Source organism: Podarcis bocagei (genome assembly GCF_964188305.1).
Source record: "Podarcis bocagei genome assembly, chromosome: 18".
NCBI classification, from domain to species: Eukaryota; Metazoa; Chordata; class Lepidosauria; order Squamata; family Lacertidae; genus Podarcis; species Podarcis bocagei.
In genome coordinates this window covers 1,008,051-1,021,196 of record NC_138144.1, presented here as the reverse complement: position 1 = coordinate 1,021,196, position 13,146 = coordinate 1,008,051, and the positions used below count along the sequence as shown (strand labels likewise).

The 13,146-nt window shown below is 49.4% G+C and overlaps 1 protein-coding gene and 1 long non-coding RNA gene across 10 annotated transcripts in view; both read left to right on the top strand.

Annotated features, from left to right (window-relative positions):
- Positions 1–13,146, top strand: part of TCF3 (transcription factor 3) — a 76,788-nt gene that overhangs the window by 50,582 nt on the left and 13,060 nt on the right. For 4 of the 9 annotated variants that reach the window (XM_081177755.1, XM_081177754.1, XM_081177753.1 and 1 more), the window contains exons 10-17: positions 242–368; positions 3,741–3,799; positions 5,107–5,185; positions 6,312–6,385; positions 7,528–7,722; positions 9,030–9,159; positions 10,169–10,331; positions 12,519–12,757. In XM_081177755.1, the coding sequence (XP_081033881.1) occupies positions 242–368; positions 3,741–3,799; positions 5,107–5,185; positions 6,312–6,385; positions 7,528–7,722; positions 9,030–9,159; positions 10,169–10,331; positions 12,519–12,757 (1,066 nt within the window). The remainder of the gene's footprint in view (positions 1–241; positions 369–3,740; positions 3,800–5,106; positions 5,186–6,311; positions 6,386–7,527; positions 7,723–9,029; positions 9,160–10,168; positions 10,332–12,518; positions 12,758–13,146) is intronic. The other 5 variants (XM_081177760.1, XM_081177757.1, XM_081177759.1 and 2 more) reach the window with 3 other exon arrangements.
- On the top strand, positions 376–2,104 carry LOC308577808. The gene is made up of 2 exons (XR_014003706.1): positions 376–818; positions 1,065–2,104. It is a non-coding gene; the product is annotated as an uncharacterized lncRNA (long non-coding RNA).

Here is a 13,146-nt window from a genome sequence, read left to right as displayed (position 1 = left end):
GTCTATTTCCTTGACATATGGTGGGAGGGCGTTCCACAGGGCGGGTGCCACCACTGAGAAGGCCCTCTGCCTGGTTCCCTTTAATCTCGCTTCTCGCAGGGAGGGAACCGCCAGAAGGCCGTACGTACAAAATTTCCCAGATGTAGCCCGACGAAAATAATTGAATGGCAGCTAAAATGTCCGGGAATCTTCTGGGGCAATTTTACTAAAAAAACAGGTTGACCCCTTTGTCCCCTTACAGAACTACCCGATGCATTCAGGAGAAGTGAATGGCGGACTCCCTTCGGTCTCGGGCTTTTCCTCGGCCTCCAACCAGTACGGAGTCTCCAGCCACACGCCCCCCATCAGTGGGACGGAGAGCGTCATGGGTTCGTATCCAAACCCTTTCCTTTTTATTTTATTTTTCCTGTTGTTGCTGATAATCGAGGATTGCGTTCCAGAAATTTGCAGGCCAAAGTTGGAGGCGCTTGTGTTTTTCGTGTGGCATCTGTTGGAATCTTCCCTCAAGTCCAGGCAGGGGCAAGGCATTCAATCTCGCGAGAGTCAAAGCGCGTCTATATTTTAGAATTGCTAGATTATGCAGAGAGGGTGCCGGAGAGTCAAAATGGGAAGGTGGAAAATAGCCAAACCATGGGCAAAATTTCCTTATTGTGGCCAAGTTGTTCTGACGCTCAATATCATTTAGGCAAACCAAACCGCCTAATTTGTCAGCGCCTAAATGATGAGTAGCTGTTGTGGTGATAAACCACAAGAGTGAAGTTTTTGATAGACCATTTTAGACCAGGCGCTTTGGGGATATTAGACCAGGGGGTACAGTGGTGCCCTGCAAGACGAATGCCTCGCAAGACGAAAAACTCGCTAGACGAAAGGGTTTTCCGTTTTTGCGTTGCTTCGCTAGATGAATTTCCCTATGGGCTTGCTTCGCGAGACGAAAACGTCTTGCGCTTTTTTCTTGAAGAGGCGCAGTTGCGACGGACCGTGCTTCGCAAGACGAAAAACATCGCAAGACAAAAAGACTCGCGGAACGAATTATTTTCATCTTGCGAGGCACCACTGTATTTGAGTTTAGGCAAAGCCAGAGTTCAGCGTCCTGCACCAGATCCATATTTCTACTGAGCGGAGATTAGCCTCTAGGCGCAATGATGCGTTTGGGACACAGGGCAGGACAGAGAAAATCGGTTTTTGTTGGACCGCTTCCATAGATCCCTTCGACGCCTACCGTCGAATCGTAGTGTCGGGATAAGGGACTCTCAGGATATCATCTGGCACCATCCAACATAGCTGTCAACGTTTCCCTTTTTAAAACCGGAATTCCTTTATTCTGAATAGGATTCCTCGCACGAAAGGGGGAAAGTTGACAGCTATGCCATCCAATCCGAAACCGGACCGGACCCTGCTTAGCGTTGCTAACGTGCGCTGGCAAATCTCACGATCAGAAAACCGAATTTCCCGGCTGCCCTGTTGTCCGTGAGGAATCAGGGAGGGGGGCGGTTTATTTGCAAGGACCGGGGGGGGGTTCCCCGCAGGTTTGTGGTTTTTCCAAAAAAAGTTATTGGTTTTCCAAAAAAAATTAAACAAACAAACATACATACATCTTAACTGTACTTAATCCAATCTTAGTAACATTGTTAAGTGACCCCCCTGGCTGAATTTCAGTGTATAACACTGTAACAGTTTTCCAAAACCAATTTTCTCATAAAATTATCTTAATCCCTTAACATCTTTGTTTGTTTCCATTTTGACTTTAAACATATTATTCTCTAACGTTGCAGATTTAAATCCTAAGCCTATCTGGTATTTGCAAGTTTTTTCCAATTAAGTTCTCTTAGCATATTTGGATAAATAGTCTTTGAATTTCATCTGTTCCTTCTGGTACTCCTCCTCCTCCTGGTCGCGGACTCTTCTGGTCCGGTCGGCTAGCTCCGAAAAGTCCATCGTCTTCATTCCTCCACTGTTGGGACTTCTTGTGTTTTCCAGTTCTTGGCTAACAAAATTCTAGCTGCAGTTGTGGCACAGAAAAACAATCTAACATCTTTGGGGGGCAATTATAAACCTAGGTTCCCCCCAGGTTTATTTCCTTTCCGTCACCTGCCTCAGGTGCAAACGCCCCCCCCCCGGCCTTTTCCTTCGGCCGGCACTCCGCCCACCCACCCCACCCCTCCCTTTCTCGTCCTTTCCTGCTGGATGTAGGTTAATCTCTTAGGGAGTGTCGGAAAGCCATTAGTGCTACGGAAATAGATGTGTTTGGGTCTAAGCCCCTGTCTGGGGGCCGTCCGACGCTAATGCCTCCCCCCTTGTACAGCGGCCGCAAACACGCAGCCTCCCTCTGCTTGGGAATTGGAATCCGGTTTATTTTATATACCGTATTTTTCGCTCTGTAAGACGTACCCGACCATAAGACGCACCTAGTTTTAGAGGAGGAGAACGAGAAAAAAATATTCTCTCCCTCTCTGCTCAGCCTCTCCAGCAAAGTGGGAGGAGAAACGGAAGGTTTATTTTATATACTGTATTTTCCGCTCTATAAGACACACCCGACCATATGACGCACCTAGTTTTAGAGGAGGAGAACAGGAAAAAAATATATTCTCTCCCTCTCTGCGCAGCGCCTCTCCAGCGAAGCGAAGCTGGGAGAGCAAGAGGGATCATCGCACACCGATCCCTCTTGCTCTCCTGTCTTCAGCGAAAGCTGCGCGGCCTGCATTCGCTCCATAAGACGCACACACACATTTCCCCTTACTTTATAGGAGGGGCAAAGTGTGTATTATAAAATACGGTATATATATATAATATGATTTATGCTTTCAGTACGCCTGTCTTTGCCACAGGGTAACCGGACGGCGTCTTTGCAGGGAGAGCGATGCATTTTTTTTTCATTTTTGCACCCGGGACGGTGGAGGGCGCTCGTCTCTGAGCGTGCAAATTCCACACACATACACAGACCCAGAAATAAAGAAGCAATCGTGGGGCGAAATGCAGACCTGTTGCACAAGTTGAGGAGGAGGGGATTACTTGGATGGGGCGGGAAGGGGCGTCGTGGTCGGATCAAGGCACCGAAAGGCCAGGAGTTCTGTTGTGAGAAAACACACGGGCTTGAAACGCAGGACGTGCTAATCTCCCTCACCCTGCAATGAACCTGTTGCAAAACCCCGCTTGCAAAACCCCGGTGGCTATTAATCTCTCTTCTCTTCTCTTCCGTCGGCTTTTATTTTTTGCATTTTCGGTCACGAACCTTCGTTTCTCTCCCTATTCTATTCCATTAGCTCGGCAACCGGTGCAACAGCCTAATAACGATGGCAATTATCAATTGCGACCGTGAAACGACTCTAGTTATTTCTTGTCGCGAGAAGGCCTATTTTCCCTCGACGTCCAAAGTTTCCATTTGGTTTTGCCGCAATGTTTACCTCCCTTTTTAGCCTTTGGGTAACGGGTGTTCCTAAATCCAGTTCTCTTAAAAAAATGTTTGGGGGGTACGCTCGTTTTGGCTCAAGAAAACCACCATTTTATAGTTCAAATCGGGGGAAATAAATACAGTAAATGGACAAAAGTACAGAGATTCACAAAACGATTAGGGGTATTCCCCCAGAAAAAAACACTGAATAAATCTATCCCTGCTTGAGTATTTAAAATGAATCGGGCCTGATTGAAGCGGCTGCCTTGGCTCCGCATTTCCACGGGCAATTCTCCTTTCGCGTGCGCCAGTTTTCCTTCTCCCTCACCCTCCTCCTTTCCTCTTGTGCCAGGTAACCGAGGAACCACTGCTGGAAGTTCAGGAGATGCGCTTGGGAAAGCATTGGCTTCGGTAAGTGCCCCTTTCCCGAAAAATTTAAGAGAAGCTTTGCCTTTGGGGGGAATAAAAGGGCCCTCCCTGTATTATTTGCCTGGCTTCCGGAAAGAAGACAAAACCTTTTCGTTGTTGATTTTTTTTCTCCTTTTTTGGGGAAAAGTTTTTATTGTTAAAATAATTCAGCATTAATACACATATATTGCAAATATACAAGCATACAAACATACATTTCATACAATCCTTAAAAATGTTCAGACATACCTACACTCAATCCCACAGATAATTCCTTTTCAGATCACCACCCACCACCTTTGTGTTAGACTTCCAATCTACTCAATTGCAATTTCTTTCCACTTCTATTACAGTGGTGCCCCGCAAGACGAATGCCTCGGAAGACGAAAAACTCGCTAGACGAAGGAGTTTTTCGTTTTCTTAGCCGCTTCGCAAGACGCATTTCCCTATGGGCTTGCTTCGCAAAACGAAGCTTGCCCCGCAAGCTCCGGGGATAGCGGGGAAGCGCAGCGCACCTTCCCCTCTCTCCCCGGACCCCTTCTGAACCAAGGGGCGGCAACAGGGAGAAGCGATCTTCTCCCCTCCGCCCCTTGCTTCAAAAGAGGGGACAGAGGGGAAGGCGCGCGCACCTTCCCCTCTGTCCCCGGACCCCTTTTGAACCAAGGGGCGGCAACGGGGAGAAGCGATTCTCCCCGTTGCCCCTTCCCTTGCTTTAAAACAAGTCCGGGGACAGAGGGGGAAGGCACGCGCGCTTTCCCCTCTGTCCCCGGAGATTGCGGGGCAGGCAACGGGGAGAAGCAATCTTCTCCCCGGTGTCCCTTGCTTTAAACAGGTCCGGGGACAGAGGGGAAGGCGCCCGGCGCTTCCCCTCTGTCCCCGGACGGTTTCCATAGGAACGCATTAATTGATTTTCAATGCATTCCTATGGGAAACCGTGCTTCGCAAGACGAAAAACTCGCAAGAAGAAAAAACTTGCGGAACGAAATAATTTCATCTTGCGAGGCACCACTGTACTTTCTTTCACACACCTTTAACCTCATTTCATGCTTCTTTTTCTATTACACATTGTTATCCATCTTCTTCAGTATTCCAGTATTTAAAACAGAACTTGTTTATTCTAACAGGAGTTCTGATTTTTCGATATGTCCTTTAAACACCTCCCAGTCCCTCTCTATCTTCTCTTTTGAGATCCTTCCAATTTCTCCCATTGTTTTGGATATATTATAGCTGTATAAAATATATTGTTTTGGATATATTGTAGTACTCCTATACTGGAGTGTTGTTGCTGACTTTGTTTCCCCCTTTTTCAGATCTACTCCCCAGATCACTCTAGCAATAATTTCTCTTCGAACCCATCCACACCGGTGGGGTCCCCTCAGGGAATAACAGGTGAGCTTTTTGTATTTATTTATTTTTTTGCAGGGGGGGGGCGGGTTTATGTAGCAACCCTAGAATAGGTCCTGGAGTGCCCACCTAGAGCACGAGATTAGGAACACCCCCCTAAAGAAGCAGGCTTTTTAAAAAGAAAAAGGCTATTCCAGTGGTACCTTGGTCCTCAAACTTAATGCGTTCCGGAGGTCCGTTCCAAAACCAAAGCGTTCCCAAACCAAGGCGTGCTTTCCCATAGAAAGCAATGCAAAACGGATTGATCCGTTCCAGGTTTTTAGAAACAACCCTTAAAACTGCAACTGAACATGGATTTTACTATCTGACGAGACCCTAGACCCATAAAATAAAGCAATAAACAGTGTACAGTGGTACCTCGGGTTAAGTACTTAATTCGTTCCGGAGGTCCATTCTTAATATGAAACTGTTCTTAACCTGAAGCACCACTTTAGCTAATGGGGCCTCCCACTGCTGCCGTGCCGCCGGAGCACGATTTCTGTTCTCATCCTGAAGCAAAGTTCTTAACCTGAAGCACTATTTCTGGGTTAGCGAAGTCTGTAACCTGAAGCGTCTGTAACCTGAAGCGTATGTAAGCTGAGGTACCACTGTACTGCAGTCATGCAATCAGTCCATCAGTAGCTGGACTGGGTTCCACGCAGTCGCAAAAACAGAAACGCAAAATAAATAGCAAAAACAGCGGATCGCACTCAAATCGGAAGCGTAACACTCAAAACGGAGCGCGTTCAGCTTCCGAAAAAAGTTCGCAAACCAGAACACTTCCTTCTGGGTTTGCAGTGTTTGGGTTCCACGTTGTTTGGGAACCAAGGCTGTAATTGCTTTTTAGAAGTCGGACTTTGCTCAGGCAAAACGTTCAGACCTGTTGGGTGTTGGCGTTCATTTTAATCTCCGTCCCCCCATTAAATTTAATTACCTTTGCACGGTTTTACACTGCAGCCTTTGGTTATTATTTTGACCGACAACGTCGTGGCTTTGTTCTCTTCTCAAGCGGCCTCAAGGTTGCTTTTTAAAGTTTTAAGTGTTCTACGAAAGAAATCTCGCCAGCGGCAGACTCCTCTGTGTTTTGTCCTGGTCCCCGGGCACCAACTCTCTTATTTTCCTGCCACCCCAGGTTCTTCGCAGTGGCCCCGGGCTGGCGGACAGGGTGCCTTATCCCCAAGCTACGAAGGCACACTTCATACTTTGGTAAGCGTCCCTCCCATTCCCCTCCGCTTCCGGAAAAGGGAGCTCGTGATGTGATTCATAGACTCCTAGAATCGTAAAGTTGGGTCATCCAGCCTAAACCCACCCCGATGCAGGAATAATAATAATAATAATTTATTATTTATACCCTGCCCATCTGGGTGGGTGGGTTTGGGGGACTCCCTGGTCCTGAATGGGGTGACTGTGCCCCCAAAGGACCAGGTGCGCAGCATGGAAGTCATTCTGGACTCACAGCTGTCCATGGAGACGCAGGTCAGTTCTGTGTCCAGGGCAGCTCCATCTGGTACGCAGGATGAGACCCTCCCTGCCCGCAGACTGCCTGGCCAGAGTGGTGCATGCTCTGGTTATCTCGCGCTTGGACTACTGCCATGCACTCTCCGTGGGGCTACCTTGGAAGGTGACCCGGAAACTACAACTAATCCAGAATGCAGCAGCTAGACTGGGGACTGGGAGCGGCCGCCGAGACAATATAACACCGGTCTTGAAAGACCTACATTGGCTCCCAGTACGTTTCTGAGCACAATTCAAAGTATTGGTGCTGACCTTGAAAGCCCTAAACGGCCTCGGTCCAGTATCCCTGAAGGAGCGTCTCCACCCCCATCGTTCAGCCCGGACACCGGGGTCCATCTCCCGAAGGCCTTCTGGCGGTTCCCTCCCTGCAAGAAATAAGGTTACAGGGAACAAGACGGAGGTCCTTCTCGGTGGTGGCACCCTCCCTGTGGCTCCCTTCAGATGTCAAGGAAATAAACAACTATCTGGCTTTTAGAAGATATCTGAAGGCAGCCCTGTTTAGGGAAGCTTTTAATGTTTAATAGATTATTGTATTTTAATATTTTGCTGGGAGCCACCCAGAGTGGCTGTGGAAACCCAGCCAGATGGGCAGGGTATAAATAAATTATTATTATTATTATTATTATTATTATTATTATTATTATTATTATTAACCCCCTGCAATGCAGCAATCTCCGCTGACAGATGGGCACCCACCCTCTGCTTAAAAACCTCCACCACGCTGAGTGGGAATCTCCTTCCTCGTCCCTTGAAGACATGGGTTCAAGTCCTGCCCTCCGGAGCAAGGAGCAAACCAGCTTGGCTGATACCCTTTCTCGTTTCTCTCCCCCAAGCAAAACAAGATGGAAGACCACTTGGACGAAGCCATCCACGTCCTGCGGAACCACGCGGTGGGGCAGAGCAACCACAGGGATATACACGACTTGCTGGCGTCGGCGTCGGCGGCTCACGGCACCACGGTGGGCAGCCTCAGCCAATCCTTCCCTCCCGCCTCTGTCTTGCCAATCGCCAATCGGCACTCGAACCTGGTAAGGGGCGAGGCGAGGCTGCCAGCCCATCCTTTTGCAGTTTCAAATTTTTGATATACGATAATATTTTATTCTCTCTTTTCCCCCTGTAATGAAAGTTGGGTTGCTCAAACCGTTATACAGTGGTCCCCTGGTTCTCAAACTTCATCCGTTCCAAAACTAAAGCGTTCCAAAACCAAGGCAGCGCTTTCCCACAGAAAGTAACGCAGCACGGATTGTTCCGTTCCAGACTTTTAAAAACAACCCCGAAAACAGCAATCGAACATGGATTCCGTTCCAAAAGCAAAGCGTTCCAAAACCGAGGCAGCGCTTTCCCATAGAAAGTCATGCAAAACGGATTAATCCGTTCCAGACTTTTAAAAACAACCCCTAAAACAGCAATTGAACATGGATTTTGCTATCTAACGAGACCATGGATCCATAAAATGAAAGCAATAATCAGTGTGCTGTGCTATAAAATAAATAAGACAGTATTGTAGATGATAAAAATTAAAATTACATTTTTTCCCTTTACCTGCACTGATGACAGTCAGTGTTTGGATGGGGGGCTTTTATCCATTTCCGCAGGAACACAATCACTCACATCTGGGTTTTTGGCACTTGAGAACCAAGGTCCCACTGTCACGAAATGTGTAAACTTGAGAAGTATAAATTTGTCGTTTAGTCGTGTCCGCCTCTTCATGACCCCCTGGACCAGAGCATGCCAGGCCCTCCTGTCTTCCACTGCCTCCCGCAGTTTGGTCAAACTCATGCTGGTAGCTTCCAGAACACTGTCCCACCATCTTGTCCTCTGTTATCCCCTTCTCCTTGGGCCCTCCATCTTCCCCATCATCAGGGTCTTTTCCAGGGAGTCTTCTCTTCTCCTGAGGTGGCCAAAGTCTTGGAGCCTCAGCTTCAGGATCTGTCCTTCCAGTGAGCACTCAGGGCTGATTTCCTTCCGAATGGAGAGGTTTGATCTTCTTGCAGTCCATGGGACTCTCAAGAGTCTCCTCCATCACCAAAATCCAAAAGCATCCATTCTTCGGCGATCAGCCTTCTTTATGGTCCAGCTCTCACTTCCATACATCACTACAGGGAAAACCAGAGCTTTAACTATATGGACCTTTGTTGGCAAGGTGATGTCTCTGCTTTTCAAGAGGCTGTCTAGGTTTGTCATCGCTTTTCTCCCAAGAAGCAGGCGTCTTTTAATTTCGTGGCTGCTGTCACCATCTCCAGTGAGCCCAAGAAAGTCAAATCTCTCACTCAGCTTCGTATAAATAAAAACTATTTTTAAAAAATAACGCGTGGCTCTCCCTTTGCTCTTTCAGGTGGCGGGGGGCCATTCGGAAGACGGCCTTCCCAGCAACCCCAGTCTCCTCCACAATCACGTCCCTCTCCCAGCCCAGCCTAGCTCGCTCCCGGACCTCAACAGAGGCCAGTCTTCAGATGCCTTCAGCGGTAAGGTTGAGTGGCGGGTTTCGCCACGCCGTCCTCTCTCCTCCCCATGGGGCTCAAAAGTCCTGGCGTCCTTGCCGGGGCAACGGACGGGCATCTACGCCCACCCTCTTAAATTGCAGGGATCGCAGCTAAATTGGCGTTCTGGTCCAGGAGGACCGTTAGGGTGGGCAATATATATAACATTGGCCGAAATTCACCAGGCGCGTTTTGCACACCGGGTGAAGATGCCCTGGTGGCGCTGTGGGTTAAACCACAGAGCCTAGGACTTGCCGATCAGAAGGTTGGCGGTTCGAAGTTTGGGGAACCGTGGGGCAGGGTCCAGGATGCTCAGATTTCTGAGACCTCCCCTTTCATGATGTAACCGTGATGTATGAGTGATGTAGTTTTGGGGGGTGTAACATGGGGATTGGAAGGGACGCAGGTGGCGCTGTGGGTTAAACCACAGAGCCTAGGGCTTGCCGATCAGAAGGTCGGCGGTTCGAATCCCCGTGACGGGGTGAGCTCCCGTTGCTCGGTCCCTGCTCCTGCCAACCTAGCAGTTCGAAAGCACGTCAAAGTGCAAGTAGATAAATAGGTACCGCTCCGGCGGGAAGGTAAACGGCGTTTCCGTGCGCTGCACTGGTTCACCAGAAGCAGCTTAGTCCTGCTGGCCACATGATCTGGAAGCTGTATGCTGGCTCCCTCTGGGACTACAGTTCCCATCATCCATGGCCACTGGTCCTGTTAGCTAGGGACGATGGGTGTTGTAGTCCCAAAAAAGCTGGAGGGCCACGTTTGGCCACCACTGATGTACAGGGTGTTGTTAACCCTTCAGGTCCCTTCCAACGCTACGACTCTCCGATGTCTATCCCTGTTAACCCCCTGAAATAAAAGTTTCAGGTTTGGAGGGACATATTTCGTAAAGAAAGGCAAATTTCCAGCTCTTGCGCTGCAGCAGAGGCGGCAAGATCTCGAAGGCTCCGGTCCCCTGCGTTGTCTCTCACTTTTGCCTGTCTGATTCCCTCTTCAGGCTTGACGGGGGGCCTGGGCCGAGCCAGTGTCTCGTCCGGCACCAGCGAAATCAAGCGGGAGGACAAGGAAGACGACGAGAACACGTCGGTGGCCGACAACTCGGAGGAGGAGAAGAAGGAGCTGAAGGCGTCACGAAACCGAACAAGGTGCTCGTTGAACAGGTCTCAGCCCTTTCTCTGTTCCCTTTCCGGGGCGGCGGGGCGGGGAGACCCCCAGGATCCTAGGACTTTGGGGCAGCCCCTTGACGGACAGGAGGTCCGAGGGGGGGGGGCGGATGACGACTTGGTGAGCAGGGATGGAAAAGCGAGGAAACCAGCTCGCTTCCAACACCCCCAGGAGAGACTCGCTTTTTTGGGAAAAGGGGAAGAGCAACGTCGCCCTCCGAGCTTTCTAGGGGTGATGGCGTTTTGCAGCCCTGCTGACGAACCTATAGATGTTTGCATGGACGTCATGTGTGTGTTCAAAATTTATTTATTGCCTGTGTCTGTGTTTCGTATTTTGCTCCCTGCTCACGGGCAGTTTGGCTGGGGTGGCAAAAAGGAACTGCATTCGTCCCCGCAGCCGCGAGCTTGGTGGTTTCCAAACTGTGTCCCGGGAGTAACTGCCCCGTCTCCTGTCCCGGGGGGAATTCTAGGGTGGATGGAAGAGCCATAGCTGTCAACGTTTCCCTTTTTTTTAAGGGAAATCCCCTTATTCCGAATAGGATTCCTCACAAGAAAAGGGGAAAGTGGACAGCTGTTGGAAGAGCCTTTCCTCAGCACTGGTGGGGATCAGATTTCCCGGACGCTTCATCCAAAGCAAACATCCCCCCTCTTCCGAGCATCTCCTGGGGGTTTTTTGGGGGTGGCCACATACTGTAAATAATCTTTGTTGTACTAGCCAGAGGCCATGGCAAAACCATACAAACCCTATCAGAAAAAAATACAGCGGTGCCTCGCAAGACGAAATTAATTCGTTCCACGAGTTTTGTCGTCTTGCGATTTTTTTTTTTGTCTCGCGAAGCACGGTGTCGGAAAAGTTTTGGAAAAGCTTCAAAAATCACCGAAAACCTCAAAAAAAGGCTACCACACCGCGTGCTATGAGTTGCTCCTCGAAGTCAAGTCGCAACTGTATTAACGGTTTTAAGAAAAAGGAAACAAACTTGCAAGACGTTTCCGTCTTGCGAAGCAAGCCCATAGGGAAAATCGTCTTGCGACGTAGCTCAAAAAACAAAAAACCCTTTCATCTAGCGAGTTTTCCGTCTTGCGAGGCATTCATCTTGCGAGGTACCACTGTACTGTATTTTTCGCTCTATAAGACGCACCAGACCACAAGACGCACCTAGTTTTTGGAGGAGGAAAACAAGAAAAAAAATATTCTGAATCTCAGAAGCCAGAACCGCAAGAGGGATCTCTGCGCAGCGAAAGCAGCAATCCCTCTTGCTGTTCTGGCTTCTGGGATAGCTGCGCAGCCTGCATTCGCTCCGTAAGACGCACACACATTTCCCCTTACTTTTTAGGAGGGAAAAAGTGAGTCTCACAGAGCAAAAAATACAGTAAATACTTCTACAGTTGTACCTCGGTTCCCGAACGCCTTGCGACCCAAACATTTCGCCTCCCGAAACACCGCAAACCTGGAAGAGAGTGTTCCGGTTTGCAAATGTTCTTTGGGATCCGAACGTCCGGCGCCACTTCCAATTGGCCACAGGAGCTTCCCACAGCCAATCGGAAGCCGCGCCTCTGTTTTCGGAAGCCCAACAGACTTGTGGGACAGATTCTGTTCAGGAACCGAGGCACGGCTGTATACAAAACGTGTGAAAAATCATTAAACGCAGGCGCACGCATAAATTGGAGGGTTCTCCTATTGTGTACAGGTGGCATGGCTACATAGGCCATGATGAGGTTAAATCCCACAAAGGATTCTTAAATCAGATTGTAAGAATGGCAATATATGAAGTGTGGGAGAGGAGTAAAAAAATCATTAGTGACCAAAACACCATGGCGGCTGCCACTGATGGAATCTATGACGGTTCATAGGAAAAATATGAACAGCGATTGGTTTACTGCAATTTTACCCAGTCAGCTTTTTCCTTTTGGGGGGTGTGTGAATTTCGGGAACACACTTTGCAAACCACCCGGCCCTGGGAAGTGCGGTCGGTGGGCGGGAAATGTTGGGTTTACGGTCGTTCCAGTTATTGCAAAAAATATATAATATTATTGTGGCGGGTGGTGGGTTGCCCTGTGTGTTTTGTGCATCCCCGTTCCCCGTATTTGTGCGCGACGCGTTCCGGTGCCGAGGTGTGCCCGCGTGGAAAAAACGCCCCTCCACCCACCCACCCCCCTTGTCTCCTTCTCCTTTCCAACCATCAGTCAAGATGAGGACGAGGATGATGACCTCCTTCCCCCAGAGCAAAAAGCCGAGCGCGAGAAAGAGAGAAGGGTGGCTAATAATGCCCGAGAACGCCTCCGCGTCCGCGACATCAACGAGGCTTTTAAAGAGCTGGGGCGCATGTGTCAACTGCACCTAAACAGCGAAAAGCCACAGACCAAGCTGCTCATTCTACACCAGGCCGTCTCGGTTATCCTGAATCTGGAACAACAAGTTAGAGGTCAGTGGAGGCTTCCGATGTGGTGACGTTTTCCGAGCGGCAAGGGGCTGTCTGTCTCGTCTCCCGAATCCGTCCCTGGCGCACCTCTCCGAATCCTGCTGACGTTCTCCCCCTCGCCTCCCCCAACCCCTTGAAACTTTCGCGCCTTTTTTGTTTGCCATTTTGGGGTCTCTGTTGTCGTGGGGTTTTAGCGGGTCGCCGCCGTTTCGCTTTTCTCTGCTGCCTTTTCGCACCCCTCGCTTTTCCCCTTTTTGTTTTTCCCTGCGCCGGAAATAAGGGAAAGCAAGCGTTGCGCTTCCTGCATGCTGTCAGCCCTCGCGCCTCTGCCAGGGGGGCTTCCACATTTATTGTTTTCTTCTGTCCCACACTGCTACACACAGCTACAGTCT